The sequence below is a fragment of the Harmonia axyridis genome, chromosome 6 (genome assembly GCF_914767665.1).
Source record: "Harmonia axyridis chromosome 6, icHarAxyr1.1, whole genome shotgun sequence".
In the NCBI taxonomy this organism is placed as follows: Eukaryota; Metazoa; Arthropoda; class Insecta; order Coleoptera; family Coccinellidae; genus Harmonia; species Harmonia axyridis.
Window position 1 is genome coordinate 10268281 of NC_059506.1, and position 19454 is coordinate 10287734.

At 35.5% G+C, this 19454-nt stretch overlaps 2 protein-coding genes across 2 annotated transcripts; one reads left to right on the forward strand and one right to left on the reverse strand.

Annotated features, from left to right (window-relative positions):
* The first annotated feature begins 997 nt into the window (after window positions 1-997).
* LOC123681931 lies at window positions 998-3550 on the forward strand. Its single transcript, XM_045620298.1, has 2 exons — window positions 998-1106; window positions 1236-3550. Exon 2 carries the CDS (start codon window positions 1319-1321, stop codon window positions 2501-2503), a length of 1185 nt encoding a protein of 394 aa, XP_045476254.1. The 5' UTR covers window positions 998-1106; window positions 1236-1318; the 3' UTR covers window positions 2504-3550.
* A 7263-nt stretch (window positions 3551-10813) lies between these two features.
* On the reverse strand, window positions 10814-14175 carry LOC123683041. Its single transcript, XM_045621938.1, has 2 exons — window positions 11245-14175; window positions 10814-11185 (listed from the first exon to the last, which is right to left on the reverse strand). Exons 1-2 carry the CDS (start codon window positions 14173-14175, stop codon window positions 10814-10816), a joined length of 3303 nt encoding a protein of 1100 aa, XP_045477894.1.
* Between the last annotated feature and the right edge of the window lie 5279 nt (window positions 14176-19454).

Consider the following 19454-nt stretch of genomic DNA (forward strand, 5'->3'; position numbering starts at 1 on the left):
AGTAGGAATTGAAGCATTTCATAGTCTGTTCAATTTGATCTTCTGGTAATGCTATGATGATATCGTCCACGAATTTTTTTAAAAATGGTATTTTAAAATTTAATATTTTTATGCTGTTATCGAGTAAATCGTCCATAACATATGATGATATAATTGGACTCAGTTTTGACCCCATAGCACAGCCAAATACTTGTTGGTAGAATTTATCACGAAATGTACAATAATTATTTTCAAGAACAAAGTAATTTCCAGGAAAAGCTTTTTTTCGATGTTTGTATGATTTTGAATTATATCCCACTTTTTTTCGAATCAAGTATACAATGCATTTTTCTTTCATATTCGCTCTTTTCCATTATCACAGTTACTCCTCTCTTATCACTGTCAAGTACTATCAGGTCATCGTTGTCTTTCAAAAATTTTTTTGTGTCCTTGTACTAATTTTGTATGAATGAATTTTTGTTGTTTTTTTCATTAGTGAAATTTGTGATGACATTTGTCGCCTGTGCTCTGAGTACATCTCTTCTGTCTTCAGGTACTCCTAATAGAACGTATTCTAAGTCAGCTATAAGATTATCGATTTTAATGTCTTTTTTATTGAATGATACACTGAATTTTGAGCCAAGTGATAAAAGATTTTTTACTGTTTCTGGAAGGGATTTACCTGATAAGTTTTTTAGCCATTTTTCTTGAATTTCCATCTGATTTCGTTTTTTTCTACACAGATCATCAATTTTTTTCAAATTTAATCGCCTGACTTCGTCCATTAGATGAATGATAAGAAAATCACGATTGAAAACATATCAATCTGACTTGTCATCGAGACATATTGACAACTAATTAAAAAGACGAAATAACCCAAATCAGAACAGATCACATTGTTGTTTTTAAAATGTATTCGTGTAAATTTATTTATATTTGTAAAAATAAGACTGTTATTTTTAGGGAAAACAACTTTATAACTTCTATGTTCTATGATCTAGTTTCTATGATCTAGGTTCTATGATCTACGTTCTATGTCTGAGATTCTAACCTAAGACTAGTTCATGTGGTATTTGTGAGTTATTTTAGAATCCCGAAGAAGTGGCATTGTTTTTGATTTCTTACAGGTTAGTAAGTTATTTCTTTTTATTTGTTTTTATTTATTTTTATTTTATTTCTTTGTACTACTTTGTATAATATTATTTCTTTTTTGTATGTTATGTTATATTTTAAACTAAACAAAATAAATCTTACAGATTCAAGACATCAAATCGTCTATTTCTTTGATTATAAAAATTAGAATTGATTACATTCTTATAAATCAAAAACGTAAGCTATAATGACGACAACCATGAAAATTTGCATCGCTTTGGAAGCATCAAATACTGATAAGAAGAAAAATACATACAAATTCAAATGGATCCAAACTACGGGAACAGAAAAAACATATTATGAAATACCAGAGGACAAACAGGATATATCTGACCATCATGAACTTTTGGCTCTACCGAAGGTGAAGAATATCTTGAAATCGATTAAAGCAAGAGGTACATTTCGTACGAGCGTCATTTCATTAACCCCGGAGTTGAAAGAAATATATTTTGATGCCGAAGAAGATGTGATGTTTAAGGATGAATATTTACAACTGATTTATTCACCCGCATACGTGAGAACAGTATTTGGACAAGAATCATCAGAACCACAGGATACGGTAGAACTTCCAAGAAAAAGCAAGGAGAATAAAAAGGATTTCAAGAAGATAAAGGAGGATTTTGTGCTCAATAATTTTGATGGTAAGAGTGTTTCAGTTAATTTATGGTTAGAAAAATTCGAGACGGAATGCACGCGTTGTGAAGTAGAAGAAGATAGAGACAAAATTTTGATTTTACGGTTGTTTATGGATGGAATAGCGAAAGAATGGTTTGATTCTAAATTAATTAGATTAGGTTTAGACAAAAGTTTTCAAATATGGAAAGAAAATTGCTTAGAGAGTTTTTGTGAAACGAGTTGGCATAAATATAGAGAGGCGTATTCATTTAGGTATATAGGAGGAAGTTTAGTGGACTATGCTTTTAGGAAAGAAAATTTGTTGTTAAATCTACGAAATAATTTTCCAACTGACATATTAATTGATTTAATTGTCACGAGTTTGCCAGATATCTTACAAGATAGAATTAATCGATCAACAGTAACAACTTTCGAGAAATTATTGGGTGAATTGCGAAAGCTAGAAAGTTCAAAAAAATATGATAACGGTCGAAATAAAGATAATCATAGAATGACTAAATCTGCCGAACAAATTCCTTCCTATTCACAAACAAATAGAAAACCAAATAAGAAGGAACCATGCTCAATTTGTGAGAAGAAGGGCTTCTCAGGTAGATTTCACCTAGAAACAGTCTGTCGGCTAAGGAATAAATCCAATAATGTCGAACAAAAGAACATACCTGGAAACATAAGAACGGTAAACAATGTTGGGATACAGGATGAATTAAATGAGGCCATTTCAAACCAAAAAAACTAAGACTGTTGCCATTGATAAAATTGAAGGTGTTTATAAATAATAATGAATTATGTAGAATTTATGATTCGGGCTCAAATGTTAGTCTTCTGAGAATTCCAAAGTAGCAGAAAAGTTATGTCTACATATTCAAGAGAATAGAAACACATTCAAAACAGTCAATGGCAGGGCAAATTTTTCAGGAAAAATAATTACAAAAATGAGAATGGATAATATCGAAAAAGAAGTTGTACTTTTTGTGGTTAATGAGAAAAATTTCGAGTATGATATTCTACTCGGACTAGATTCTATTTCCAATTTTCAATTAAAACAAGATTTTGATTTGAATATTTATCAAAGATTAGATATGAATGAAGAGAGAAAGATCGATTATCTCAATAATAATAATAATAATGATTACACCATCAATTTCAATGAAGGGATACCAACAGAACTTTTCGAAGCAAAATTAGACCATTTGGAAACAAATCAGAGAAGTAAAATTGAAGTTTTAATAAATAAATATGACCATTTTTTTGCAAAACACAAGTTTGATAATGGTCAGGTGCAAAATAATGAGGCACATATAAAACTTTTAGAACACAAATTTATAGCAAAAAAACCGTACAGATGCTCAATGGAGGATCAAAAAGAGATAGAATTCCAAATAGGAAGATTGTTGAAAGCGAATCTGATTGAGGAGTCCTCCTCACCTTTTGCATCACCAGTCACTTTAGCATATAAGAGAGATGAAGGGTCTAAAACCAGATTGTGTGTCGATTTTCGTGAACTCAATAAATTAATTGTTCCCGAACCACAGCCTTTCCCATTAATTGATGAAATCTTAGCCAAGACCCGAAATGCAAAATTCTTTACAACATTAGATGTAAATTCTGCCTTTTGGTCGATTCCTATTCGCATCAAAGATAGATATAAGACTGCTTTTGTGACACAGAATGGTCACTGGCAATGGAAATGTTTACCCTTCGGACTTAAAACATCCCCGGCCATATTTCAACGTATATTGAATAATATTATCAGAAAATATAACCTGAATTTATTCTGCCTAAAATATACAGGGTGAGTCTTTGACTTGTACATATATTTTAACCGAAGGTTCTTGAGGTCAAAAGAAACACTTTTTTCATTTTCCATTTTTTCCGATTCGGCCCTGTTAAAAAGATATAGCCATTTTAAATTTTCAAAATGAGCTAATTCACCCCTGAAAACCGGAACACTGAAGTTTTCTCAAGCATAAGATATACCTCTTGAACCTTGGAAATAAGCTACTAAATTAGAAAAACCATCATAAACTCACGTTTAACATTCCATTTGTTGAACAAAGTAGTGTTTATAATCAAATAAATGAGTTATTCCAATTTCGTTGACGCTAAAGATTAAATATTCTTCTCTTGATTTCTATTTCATTTTCGATAATTATAACGAATTGAGCTCGCTACCACCCGTATTAGCTCTGATACTCATATCCATTCATTCATTATATTTCATTTATATGATATCGTTGTTTATTTTTCGTGCAAGAATTATCCTTAAAATCTCAAATAAATAATATTCATCTATGAAAGATCTAACACAGACTATAGTAATCTGTGGTTTTATGTTTGAATTTCAAATTTCGAGTGATGCCAAATATAAACACAGCAGTTCGGTTCGAATAATCTATGTTCTAACCTTAAATTTTCATTTACAGTTTACACTGTTATTGTTATAAGATATTTGTTATGAAATGAAGCATTTGATTTATTCCAACTATCTCATAAAATATTGAAATGCATCAATATTTTTGAAACCATCAGTATGAAAATATGGAAATATGTAAAATATTCTGGCTCTGTAATCAATGGAAAATGTTAGACTCCACTTGTAATCAAATTTGTTGTTAATGTGTACCTACATTATAGCCAACTCTACTACTTAATTCATCTTGATTTTGGCATTGAAAATAAATGAGAAGTATTCAATGTAAATATCCACAATAGAATATTTGGTTTCTTTTAACTCACCTAATTTGTTTTCACATTAAAACAATTATGGCCCTCTTGGAAGTATGTCAATCATAAGCTCTTAGGATGAATTTATGGAATAGCAAAAGAATAAAAGTATTCAATCTCAATCACATGAAAATTTGTCTAGTATGTACCTAGTCCTAGTGGTATGTTTCGATGTGAGTTTGAATGAGCCGAAGAAGAATACAGTATTGTTCGATAGCAGCAGTCTTTAGTGGGATATTGATTGTTGTCATTATAATGGGACTATTTTGTGGAAACTTTTTTAAACATGGGTTTTATGAATAATCTGGACTTTTCAAAAAGAATGTTGATTTTAGTGAAGTATCTTCTTATTATCAGAGCTGTGCCAAAGCTCAGTGATTTTTAATCAAATCGAGGAGTTGAGGTGAGCTTATTCAAATAACTTCATTTTCAAACTAAGTTGGCTAGTACTTCAATTCTAAAATCTGAGACATGACTTCATAGTAAATATTCATTTCTGTGGTTCTTTTTTCCACAATAGAACAGAGTTGCATTCAGCCAAAGTACCCAATTTTTTGAATTTCACAGATAATTTTTTTTTTTTAAGATCAAGTTATTCGAAAACGGCGCTTTGTACGAGAAAATATGAAGAATACTTTTATTTTTCAAATTAGCCAAATATTCTTCAATGAACGTTCAAATTAATTTTAAGAGTTGGTTTCTTCGAATTTCTGGTATTTTTATGGTATGTTATGTTCATAACAAAGAAACAGAAGAATGTGTATGGAATCTGGTGTTCGGAGAAGATGTATCACATCAAAAAAAAGCTATATTTCAAAAATCATTTCCTTCGATACAACCATTTACGAGATATAGCCGAAAATCACATTTTTTTAACGATTTTCAACAGCCTGTATCTTTTTAACCGGGCCGAATCGGAAAAAATGGTAAAGGAAAAAAGTGTTTCTTTTGACCTCAGGAATCTTGGGTTAAAATATATGTACAAGTCAAAGACTCACCCTGTATAGATGATATTCTAATATTTTCTTCAACATTTGACGAACAGATAGAACATTTGGACAATCTCTTGAATGCAATATGTAATGAAGGATTCAGACTTAAATTTATCAAGGGTAATTTTGCAGAAGAAGAAGTCAAATATTTAGGACATATTGTAGGAAACAATAGAGTACGACCTATAAATGACAATTTAATTTCCATTAGGAATTTTTCTCCACCAGATACTCGGAAGAAGATAAGGCAATTTTTGGGTAAAGTTAATTTTTATCACAAATATATAAAAGATTCAGCTAGATTATTAGAACCGTTGCATAATTTACTGAGAAAAGATGTAAAATTCAATTGGTCATTGGCTTGTCAGGAAGCTTTCAATAAGGTTAAGGACATCCTTTGTTCTGAGCCAATTCTTGCAATTTTCGACCCAAGTGCCTATACTACTATATATACTGATGCCAGTATTCAAGGAGTAGGAGCTGTTCTTAAACAAAAACAGATTAATGGTGAAATGAAACCCGTAGCGTATTTTTCTAAAAAACTGAATAAATATCAAAAGAACAAGAAAGCACTATTCCTAGAATGTCTGGCAATTAAAGAGGCAATTAAATTTTGGAAATATTGGCTAATGGGACATAAATTTATTGTTGTTACTGACCATAAGCCATTAGAAGGGAAAGAATTTCGTACAAGACCAGATGAAGAGCTGGGTGACCTGATGAATTTTCTATCACAATTCGATTTTGAGATTAGATATGAACCAGGAAAAGGAAATGTAGAAGCAGATTGCCTTTCTAGAAACCCAGTTCTGGAATAAACGGAGAATATGGACGAATGTATAAGAACAGTTAATTTGGTGGAATTAAATGAAATAAAAAACGATCAACAGAATAATCTCTTAAAGATAAATAGTATGAGAAAAACGGTTGTAGAGAAAGAGATACATTACAAATTGTACAAAAATAACAAAAAAATAATTTTGTCGAATGATTTTGGAAAAGATTTGATCAGAAAAGTGCACAAGCATTATGGCCATATCTGTGCTAGTAAGATAAATAATAAAATCAGGAAGTTTTATTACATTCAGAACATGGATTCACTGACAAAAGAGGTTTGTGGATCATGTGACATATGTTGTAAAAATAAAACGAGAGTAGGTCAAAAGTATGGTCTCCTTTCTCAACTGGGCCCAGCAAAGGAACCATTTGAAATAATGTCATTAGTCACAATTGGAGGTTTTGCTGGAAACCGCTCTTCAAAAAGATACCTTCATCTCCTAGTCGATCATTTTACTAGATATGCAGTTGCGAGCACTTCAAAACACCAAACAACCGAAGATTTCATCAAATTAATTAATAAAATTCAAGATAAACGACCGATCAAAACACTATTAACAGATCAATACCCAGGAATAAATTCGGAAAAATTCAGACAACATATGAGAAGTTTGAATATACAATTGATTTTCACAACAGTAGATTGTCCTTCTAATGGTCTGAATGAACGACTGAATCAGACATTAGTGAACAGAATAAGGTGCAAACAAAACGAAACGAAAACTAGGGCATGGACGAAAATAGCCGATGAATGTATTGAAGAATACAATAGAACAGACCATTCTACAACGGGATAGAGCCCAGAATATTTACTTTGTGGCAGAACTGATCCCATTGCTCCAGAAGAACTTATAGAAGAGAGAAATTTACCAAAAGATAGGGAAATAGCATATAAAAATTCTTTACGCTATCATGAATACAATAAAAAACTGATCGACAAGAATAGGAAACATTATGATTTTAAAATTGCAGACTATGTTTACGTTGAAAATAAATCAAAATTAAATAGAAAAAAACTTGATGAAATAAGAATAGGACCTTTTCCAATAGTGAAAAAAATTTCTTACACTATATATGAGATAAATATTGGAAATAAAAGAAAGGACAATAATTATTTTCATGTAACTAAGTTGCTCCCATGTGAAAACGCAAACATGTAATATACTTTGTGTGGGGGGATGTAAAAATAAGACTGTTATTTTTAGGGAAAACAACTTTATAACTTCTATGTTCTATGATCTAGGTTCTATGATCTACGTTCTATGTCTGAGATTCTAACCTAAGACTAGTTCATGTGGTATTTGTGAGTTATTTTAGAATCCCGAAGAAGTGGCATTGTTTTTGATTTCTTACAGGTTAGTAAGTTATTTCTTTTTATTTATTTTTATTTTATTTCTTTGTATTACTTTGTATAATATTATTTCTTTTTTGTATATTATTATGTTATATTTTAAACTAAACAAAATGAATCTTACAGATTCAAGACATCAAATCGTCTGTTTCTTTGATTATAAAAATAAGAATTGATAACATTCTTATATATTTTTATATCAAATTAGTTTTATATCTGTAATATGCAATGTCGAGCTCACAACTCAATAAGTTTTAATACATAACCTCAATTTCGGTAATAACAAACAAATTATAGTAGACAAATTTCATTTATTATATATAAACTATATCTGTAATTGTAGAAACCCTGAAGATGCAATAAATAAATTGCGAAAGCTTGGTGAAGAAAAAGGAGTACACTTTTTACCTAAATGATACATGAATCTCAATACCCTTAAACAAGTATTTATATTTCTAAAAGGCTCTTAATCAAGATATCTTATATTTATATATATATATATATATATATATATATATATATATATATATATAAAAATAAGTTTTCAAGAGAATAAGGAAGTGTGTGATATAAAAAAGAGACGTTATTGTATTAGAGACTATTTTGTGTTCAAGTTAATTAATAATTTTTCCTCCAAATCTGTATAAGATTCAGTGCAACTTAAGATCTGGTAACTCTTCGCATTTCGGTGCGTTTTAACATGTTGTCTTTTCTGCAATGTTTGTTATATTTGTATGTTGTTTGTTTTATAGAAGTCCTGAAGAAGATCCCAACCAAGGATCGAAACGTCGACTGATGAAATAAAGAAGTTAGTAACAATTGAAGTTTTCCAACACCCCTTAAACCATTGTTTATATATATATATATATATATATATAGATACAATATATATATATATATATATATATATATATATATATATATATATATATATATATATATATATATATATGTGTAAAGGATAACGAGGGTTTTTGTTCATAAAACAAAGCACAAAAAGATAAGGACAGTCCCTCACAGAGAAATGCTAACCGTAGACACGTGTTTCGGGCTTTCGGCCCTCATCAGTACGGTGAAAAAGTGATTGGATGAGCAACACTTGAAACAAACAACAAACAAACAGAGTCAACAACAGAAGCCAGCCGTCCATTTGTGGTTTCAGCAGGAAGACCCAATGGGTTTTCGGGAAACAACCAACATCACCACGTAGGAAGCTATAGCTACCTGCGTGACATCCGAGTCCCGGGATAATCACATGTGTAAAGGATAACGTTATCCTTTACACATGTGATTATCCCGGGACTCGGATGTCACGCAGGTAGCTATAGCTTCCTACGTGGTGATATTTTAGCATCCTGAAGAAGAACCGCACCTTGGTCCGAAATATAGATGAACAGACGATAGATTGTTGATCATTTCAAATTGCCTAGATACCCAAATCACCCCTACTTACTTTATTCGGCAAATAATTCTCTTACTGCATTATACAGAAATGGGTTTCTTTGATGACGTAGATTTAACGTATGGTAGAACTACGTCTGAACAGATGAGACTATGGGCTCATTTGAACACCAAATTAGCAAAGTTAGCATGTAGAAGGAACTTCTTGCTCCATTGCAGAACGACAGATGTTGCCAATAACGACAGAATGAACCGATCATACAAGAGAGTGTTTTCCAACAACAAGAAGCTTCTTGAAAAAAGGTTTCTTGCACCAAAGAAACACAAAATCCAGTCCATCCAAATCAGAGATGAATGGCTTTGCAATCTCACTATTACACAAATTCCCACCGAAGATGAGGTTATCTTTAGTCTAGTACCAAAATTTGAAATGTGTTTCATAACAAAAATGAAAATAATATTAATAAGAAGATTGACTTAAAGAATTTAAGTGTTATATATAGTTATTTATTATCCTTAGATCGTAGGCCATCTAGACAAACATGACTTTATGTCACTTCCTGCATTGTTGTTTTCTCTGTGTTCCCTTGTCTGTGAATGTTAACCTATAATTTTGACAGATTCATTGTGATAGCGTTTCTTTCCTTTCTTTTTGGTTTATTGTAATTTTTATAATTTTTATGAGCAGAAGACCTTTGTTGCTATACTTATTAGCATTGATAATACTGTCTTGTCGGATGTAAGCATGAGTTGTTTTTTCAGCTTTCCAACTCTTGATTTTGTAATTTTGTAATTTTAGCATCCTGAAGAAGAACCGCACCTTGGTTCGAAATATAGATGAACAGACGATAGATTGTTGATCATTTCAAATTGCCTAGATACCCAAATCACCCCTACTTACTTTATTCGGCAAATAATTCTCTTACTGTATATATATATATATATATATATATATATATATATATATATATATATATATATATATATATATATATATACAACACCTCTCATCGGGATGCTCAACTATAGCCAGCACAAAATACCTAAATAGGCACAACAACATGGGCAAGGTGGTACACCAACTCATATGCCTGAAAGAACGACTTGTCCCACATTTCACTCCGCACCATGTGTACAGTCCACAGGCCCTGCTGGAGAACAACGACACCAAGATCTATTGGGATATCCCAATAATAACCGATCAGAGTGTGGAAAACAACAGACCTGACGTGGTGGTATGGGATAAAAAGAAAAATAGTGCCATAATCATAGACTTTGCAGTGCCTCTAGATCAAAATCTCGGAAAATCCTATAGAGAAAAAGTGGCAAAATACGAGACACTGGCAAGGCAAATCAAGATAATGTGGAATTTGCAGAGAGTGGAAATAAAACCTCTCATCAAAAGCTGTAATGGGCTCGTCCATAAGAAAACCGTGCAGCATCTGCAGGAACTCCAGCTTCCCAACAATGCTATCTGTTGGATGCAGAAGGCCGTTGTACTGGGGACGGTTAACATCATCCGCCAGGTGCTTTACTCCTATTGAAGGTGACGACAGGATTTTTACCTCGGTGCTCCCACCCGGTTGATCCTATATAACCACGAAAGTGTGAAGGAAAAAAAATATATATATATATATATATATATATATATATATGTATATATTTTTTTTTTTTTTTTTCTTCACCATTCATCGGGTTGGTACGTGAGACAACCGGGCTGATTCTTCAGCCAAGATTGTTCTCAGGAGCTGGTCAAGAACCTCCTGACTATCCGCGTAGTGCCCAAAATCACTTGCTTTTGGGCTTGACTAATCAAGTAAGTATCAAGTTGCAGCCTCTTTGTATTTTCTAGCATGTGGGCCTCCACCAAGCCGTTCACCGATATTATGAGTGGCACTATAGATGTCTTTCTGAGGCCATAGATCTCCTTCAGTTCAAAGGCCAGGTCGTGATACTTACTGACCTTCTCCGTATAGGCTTTGGTGATGTTGTCGTCAGCGGGAACCGATACGTCTATTATCTGTACAGACTTTTCGGTTTTATTGAACAACACAATTTCAGGGCGATTGTGTGCTATAGACCTATCTGTGACCATGGCAGTGTCCCAGTACAGCTTGAAGATGTCATTCTCCAGCACATCTCGTGGTTGGTAACTATGAAAACCGTCATTACTTTGCAGTAGACCTGTTTTCGTCGCGATTTCCCTGTGGTACACTCTGGCCATGGCGTTGTGGCGTTCCATATAATCTTTTGGGGCCAGTATAGGGCACGAGGATGTGATGTGCTGAATCGTTTCCAGGGCTCTGGAGCACCGTCTGAGGGTATGTTGCGGCCAGTTATTCTCTTTATATAGGCTCTTGTTGGCACCACCTGGTCCTGGATTGCTATAAGCCTTCCTTCGGTTTCAGGGTGTAGGTATCCTGCTTTCAGGTAAGTTAATGACTCATTTTTTATTATATTATCAGATTTTAAATTTCCAGGATATCTGCCATGGAGGGCTTTGCTGTGCCACTCCTCCGAAAGCTGTTCCAATGATTGTTTCCTGAGATTCACCGAGGATTTTGCCAGCTGCAAGGCTGAGTACTCATCTGCTTGGCACACGATCTTAAAAAGCGGTAAGTTTCTTGATCTGAAGTAATCTCTCATCTGTGATACAATTTTGTTGTGTGTTATGAGGATATTTTGGAGCCCTCTGCCACCTTCATGTCTGCTGATGTACAATCTATTCACTGAGGAATGGGGGTGATGTATTCCATACCTAGTGAGGAGCTTTCTGGTTTGGATGTCTATTGCTTGCAGTTCTGCGGCTGTCCAGCGTACTACTTCAAATGAGTAAGTAATGCAGGGTAAGACCCATATATTAATAGCTGTAAACAGTGCCTTCGAATTGAGCTTAGCTTTAAGAAGACTCCTTAGCCTGGCAAAGTATTTAGTCTTGAAATTATCTTTCACTTCAGGCGTTTTTATGTCAAGGGCTTGTTGAATGCCAAGATATTTGTAAGTTTCTTGAGGCCCTAGACATGATATTTTTGACTCGTTCCACAGCTTAATCTCCGGACCCTCGGCAACCCTGCCCCTCTTCACATCCAGGACCGCGCATTTGTCCAGTCCCATCTCCATGCCGATCGTCTGGCTGAAGGATGACACTATTTCCAGTAGCCTTCTCATCTCTTCTCTATTGGCTGCAAAAAGTTTGAGATCATCCATGTATAATTGGTGGTTTATTTTGCAGTTTCTGGTCTTGTTGATGATATATCCGTATTTGCTTTTGTTGAGAAGTTTACTTAGGAGATTCAGAGCCAGGCAGAACCAGAGCGGGCTCAAAGTATCTCCCTGGAAAATTCCGCATTTGATGGCTATCTCCTTTGACATGCTGCTTTCACCTCTATTATCAATCAATAATGTGGTACGCCAGGCGCTCATGAGATGTTCAAGCAGATTGATCACCTTATCTGATATTCCGTACAATCTCAGTGTTTTCAGCAGCCAGGTGTGGGGCACTGAGTCAAACGCTTTTCTATAATCGACCCAGGCTATAGATATATTACGAAGTTTACCCTTCGCCTGCCCGGTGATGATTTGGTCGACTACAAGAAGCTCCTTGCATCCTTTTGCGTCCCTACAGCAGCCATTCTGTTCGCGTGCCAAGATGTTTTCTTTCTTCACGTGATTCCATATATATTTTGTGATGGTACCAGTTAGTAGTTTATATATGGTGGGCAGGCATGTTATTGGTCTAAAATTCTTTGGGTCAGATGTTGTGTTTCCCTTTGGCAACATTATGGTGGTGCCCAATGTGAAGAAACCAGGGATGACAGTTGGGTTGGTCAGTGCTCTCTGAAAGGGGGTAGCAAGGGTTTGATGGGTGCTCGGGAAGTGCTTCCACCAATAATTCTGGATCTTGTCCGGTCCGGGCGCCGCCCAGTTGTTTGTTTTTTTCAGCACCTGTTCAATATCCAGTTTAGTGATCTCAACCTCTTCCATGTTATACCTGGAGCTTTCAGCCTCCGACTCCCTGATCCAACGAGCCGTATCGTCGTGTTGCTTGTTGTTACCCCATATTGCCTGCCAGTAGGTGTACATGTCCTCTGTTTTGGGAGGTTCCTTATCAGTATTGTTGTTGTTTTCCAGGTTTCTAAAGAATTGCTTTTGATTTTTATAGTACAACTGATTATTCTCGTACCTCATTTTACTTTCAGTGTAGCGTTTTATACGGTTACCTAGAGCTTTTATTTTTTGTTTCAGGTGATCATTGAGGGTTTCAAGCTTCATCCGGGAGTCAGAAGCTTTAAGGTTTATACGGACCTCAGAGGCTATCCTACGGACCGCCTTATGGACCTTGTTGGATACGACCTCGGTGTTCAGGTAAGTATGTAGTAATCCGATGTTTTTCCTAATCTTTAATACTTTTCTTTCCAGGCGGGCTCTCCATGGGGGCTGCTCTTTCTTTGGTTTTCTGTGTGGTTCCGTTAGACACTTTCCCATCTCCTCACATACAGTGGCCGCTCCCGTGTATACCAGGTCCACCATATCTCTCAATGTTGTCGCGCTTGTGATGTGAGATTCAATAATTGCATCTACCATCCTCACCTTCTCCAACATGATGCGCGATCCCTTCATCCTAGGAATTTTTAGCCTAGCTTCAGGATTTATACCACTGTATAGTAGTGTATTTCGGCCGAAGATTTGCTTCATTTTTCTGGTTTGTGGGTCTTCCTGGTCTTCTTCCTGTTGTTCTTCTTGAAGTTCTTCCAGTTGGTTGAGCTCTTGTTCTTGCTCTTCTGCTGGTGGCGCTGTCTGTGGCCATATGCTCTGTTCAATCGCTGCTAGTTCGACACTTGAAAGCTTTTCATTTTCTAGCAGATATCTCACTCGATTAGCCAGCAGATTCGTGTAAAGCTGTTTTTCTGGCTTGATATCATTCCATGTTTCAGTCAGAAGTTGTCTATATGTTCTTTCTGACAACTGCTCTAGGGTCTTCGCTATAAAATGAGCGCGCATAATTAAAACATTCTCGTCCTCGGTCCATCGCGCTCTTCCGTCTCGTTTTGGCTCCTGGACGGGACGAGACTCTATCTCGTCCAAGTCTAGGAATCCTTCCATTTCAAGCCTGGATCTTGCGGTGCCATCTCGGGGGGCTGCGCCGCTCGCACCACAGTCTCCCCCATCGAGCTGTGCCTCTGGACGGCTCCGAGAGGGACCAGCCCGTAGCCCCTCACCGCCCTGTTGAGTTTTACTTCTCGTCATAGGAGCTACTTCTTCTCAGTGCCTTAGGGAGCCAACCTTTGGGCCTGGAGAACTCGGGTATGCGGGGACGTCACCCCCCGAAGGCCGAAGCCACCCTGCATATTGTATATATATATAAATATATATATATATATATATATATATATATATATATATATATATAAGATAATATATATATATATATATATAAATATATATATATATATATATATATATATATATATAAGATAATATATATATATATATATATATATATATATATATATATATATATATATATATATATATATATATATATATATATATATATATTTTTTTTTTTTTTTTTTTTTTTTTTTTTCCCTTCACACTTTCGTGGTTATATAGGATCAACCGGGTGGGAGCACCAAGATAAAAATCCTGTCGTCACCTTCAATAGGAGTAAAGCACCTGGCGGATGATGTTAACCGTCCCCAGTACAACGGCCTTCTGCATCCAATATATATATATATATATATATATATATGTATATATATATATAAATATAAGATATATATATATATATATATATAGCTGATATCAGACGAGCTTTCCTTCAGATTGATTTGAACGAAAATGACCGAAATTTTTTGAAGTTCTTGTTTTATGACAAATTGTATTTGAAGTATCATGCAGTCCTCTTTTATTGGGAGCTGTAATAGAACACCACCTGAAAGAAACCCTGAAAAAATCAATTTGCAATGAAAACCATTTCGCCAGAAGTAATTTTGACACCAATGAAGTCTTTTTACGTAGACAACGTTTTAGCAAGTGTGAAAAATGAGGAAACACTGCACCAATTTATAGAACAGTCGGAAACCATTCTGGCTGATGCAAAGTTTGAGCTGAGAGGGTGGGAGCCTTCTTCACTAAGAGAAATCGAAGGCGAAGTTAAAAGCAGTGTTTTGGGCTTGATGTGGAATCGCAGATTGGATACATAAGAACTATCTCTGAAATGGTTTGACAAGATGAATAAAAAAAATGTTACCAAAAGAAAGAAAGATTTCATCTGCAGCACACAAAATTCTTGACCCATTGGTTTTTCTCGCCCAGTGTCGTCACTATTCCCAAAGTTATTACTTCAGAAGACATGGTCATTGAATTTGAGCTGAGAGATAAAATCGATGTTGAAGTTCGGGAGGAATTTTTGAAAGGGTTACAAGAAAAACTCATTTGATAGCTGTCAAGATACCACGTTGGATATCCTGTTCGAATTCTACTGAACTAGTCAGCCAATCTGTTCACATTTTCTGTGATGCAAGTGCTAGTTCTTGAGCAATTTTTTTTTTAGAACAGAAAACAGTGGAGAGATCAACGTAGAATTGGTAGAAGCAAAATCCTGGGTGGCCCCTATCAAAAGGTTGAAAATTCCTCGACTTGAACTTTTGGCTGCGAAAATTGGCATTAGAATGTTTCAAAATTTCAAGAGGAACTATAAAGCGAAAATACAAGTGTATTATTGGTCAGATTCTTCTACCGTGTTATCGTGGATTGAACGAGAAGAACAGTGGAAACCTTTCATATGGAATCGAGTTGAAAAAATCAAACGTTTCTCCAGTCTTCAGGAATGGTTTTGCTTTCATGGGAACATGAATCCAGCAGATCTTCCATAAAGAGGTAGTACACCTAAAATATTAGCTGAAGGAAGATGGTGGAAGGGTCCTAAATGACTTATGATCCGATTTCACAAAGGCCGATTTTGATTATGATGAAGAAGATATCAATAACGAAAAACTGTGGTTTCATCCTCTTCTGTGAGCAAAGAATGTACATGCTACAGGTATTTTTCAAAGTTTAGCAAAATTGTTAATCTTGCTGGAAGGATCTAGCGATTTATAACGATTTTCATGCAGCGAGATGGTTACCATAATGGAATTTTGTCTGTTGAAGAATTGGAAGGTGCAAGAAAATCAGTCATTTTTATGATTCAACAAGAATGTTTTGAGTCAATAGAAGATTCCGAGCTATCTTCGTTGTGTCCTTTTATGATAATGATGGATAAAAATGGATTGATAAGATTACGCACCAAGATTTCTGATAGAAATGATATAGTTGATTTTTGTATGCGATATGTTTTACCATCGAATCACGAAGTTGTTAGACGTATGATTTTCGAGGAACATATCAAGAATGGCCACGTTGGTGTTCAGTCATTGATGCAAATTCTGAGAGAAAACTATTGGATTCTCAAATGTAGACGCACAGTAAGATCTGTAGTAAGAAAATGTAATACTTGCAGGAGATATCGAGGCCATTAGTTTGCCAGAAGCAAGGGTCCGTGACGCAGCAGTTTTCGAGGTCCTTGGTAGAAATTTGTGTGCTGTGTACAGAGCAGTTCACCTCGAATTGACACTGAGACAATTTATCACTAGTAGGGGAAGACTTTCAATTATATATATAGATTGTGGCAAGAATTTCATCGGAACAGAAAATGCTCTTCGCAATTTAGACTGGACAGAAGTAGCCAAAAGTTGTTTCACTATACACCAAATCGACTGGCGATTCAACCCCCCAACAGCAGCATGGCGGGGTGGTTGGTGGGAGCGTCTCATAAGGCTTATGAAAGATGTACTACGTAAGATACTTGGAAAAACCTGTCTCAACTTTGAAGAACTGTAGACAGTACTTTGTGACTGTGCAGCAGTACGGAATACACGACCATTAACTTATATGTCTGAAGATCCGGATAATTGTATTGTCCATACACAGGCGATGTTTCGACATTTAAGAAGTTGGAATAGTTGACATTGATTTAGTTGCTCACCGTAACATCTGCCTATATACTTGCCTCAGTGAGCTATGTGCACCAACATCTGAAGCAGTATCTAGCGGGCTCAAATTACCATGAACATAACACTCGAGGAAAAAGCTCACTGGTGATACCTCACTCTAGGATAAAGAGAACCCAACAAGGTCCAAACTACACTGCGGTTAAACTTTATAATAGACTCCCCCAAGAATTTAAAACGCTTCCATTCGCTCAATTCAAAGGGAAGGTGAAAAATTTGTTACTCAAGGAAACAATTTACGACTTGAGGGAATTTTATCTTGAAATTTTATGAAAAGTTCGTATAAAATACGTCCTATGTTATATACCTATTTGGAAATTTCTGCTGTTGTGACTTACCATGTAATATTGATGGTGCATTTTTATGATTGTATCTCTATATGACATAAATAAATAGTAATAGTAATAGATTTGACTAAACGCTACAGATATCGTGAAGTTGATGCGAAATTTAATCAAATGATTTAAGTCAGAATATTTCGGCCAACTAACATTATTTTCGAAAAGAAAGTGTCTGTAGTGACTCGGTTTGCTCAGAGATGGCGCTCTGGTGGTAATGCGCCACAAAACATCGGCCCCGGCGTATTTATAAGGGCCGACGCGAAGCAACCGATTCACTTCTCACCCAATGGTGTGGGAAGGTGTGTCTTAGGCAGAGATCGCTGGATAGCCTAACTGAAGAGTCCACCAGGGATCTCGGGACGAAACACTATACCCCCCGGGAGAGGGCGCACCTAATTCTTGGCTCGAGAAAGACTCGCCAAAGTGGTGACCCCGACTTGATGGCGGAAAGCTGCAGCGTTGGAGCGCAGAGGCGACTCACCGCCCCGCTCAACGTTACGGCTACTGGGGTGTCCATCGGACACTAGAGCCGATGGCACGCCGAGCCTCGTGTTTCCGTCATCACAGCACGCAAGCGCTCTCTCCCCCCTGGGACCACCTGCGTACCTCCTCCTCAGGAGGGTCGTCATTACTGGTGAGGGGGTATGTAGTGACTCGGTTTGCTCAGAGATGGCGCCATGGTAGTAATTTATTTATTTATTTATTTATTTATATCCCAACAGACCACAAAGGTCTCATTACAAGGATAAAAGGTAACATAAAAAATAACTATACATAATAAATCACAAGAAGGTATAAGTTACATGCCAACACTGAACCTTACCATATAATACAATATAATTTAATTTAATGGGGTTGAATCACACAGAGAGTTGTATGAGGTATCGCATAACTGATGTGCGAAAAGTACTCTGCGACATTGTCCAATCAAGATCTATCATGGAATTGAGTTCATTTGCTAATCGTAACATGGCCACAAGCGGAGATCTAGTAGTGAACATACGAGGAACATTGAACACAGGGATAGATCGAATTTTTCTTGGGGGTACGTTGAATCTTACAAGTGATAATATTTCCGGTGAGTTTATCTTGTTATTGATCAATTTATGCAAAAAAGTTAACACCGCGAGAGTTCGTCTGTTTTCTAGCGATAATATTTCAAATTCATTTCTTAGTTGATATGTTCTTACAGTTTTATAGTCAGCTCGTTTGTTATATTTCTTGAAATAAATGTATCTTAAAAATTTGTTTTGTATTTTTTCCAACTGAACCAATTTACTGTGATATTCAGCAAACCATATCTGTGTACCAAATTCTAGTTTGGGTCGAATTAAACTATAGTAGAGAATTTTCAGAGAATTTATATTTTTGAAGCTTGCAGATTGCCTGATTATGAACCCTAGTAACCGGTTAGCTGACCTTAGTATAATCGTGAAATGGTGAGAAAAAGAAAAGTTGTTATCATATGTGATACCGAGGTCTTTCACATTATCACAACGCGTCAAAATTTCGTCGCCGATCATATATTCAAACAAAACTGGATTTTTTATTCTAGCAATAGTCAGTGTCAAACACTTTTTAACGTTGAAATTTAGTTTATTTGTGAGACTCCATTCATAAACCCTGTTTATATCCTCTTGAAGCTTTATACAATCATGAACTGTATGTATTTCCTTGAATATTTTTAAATCGTCCGCAAACAGTAGACATTCCGATGACTTCAGCACAGACGGCAGATCGTTAATAAAAATCAAAAATAGTAGAGGTCCCAGATTTGAGCCTTGGGGAACACCAGAATTGGCTTCAAACTTTCCCGAAGTATTTCCGTTATATTTCACCTTTGAATATCTGTTTTCTAAATAACTTTTCATAGTTTTGAGTAAGTTACCCGACAGACCAAACCTGTTTAATTTCAACAGCAATACGTCATGGTCTACTCTGTCAAACGCTTTACGAAAATCAGTATAAACTGTGTCTAATTGGGATT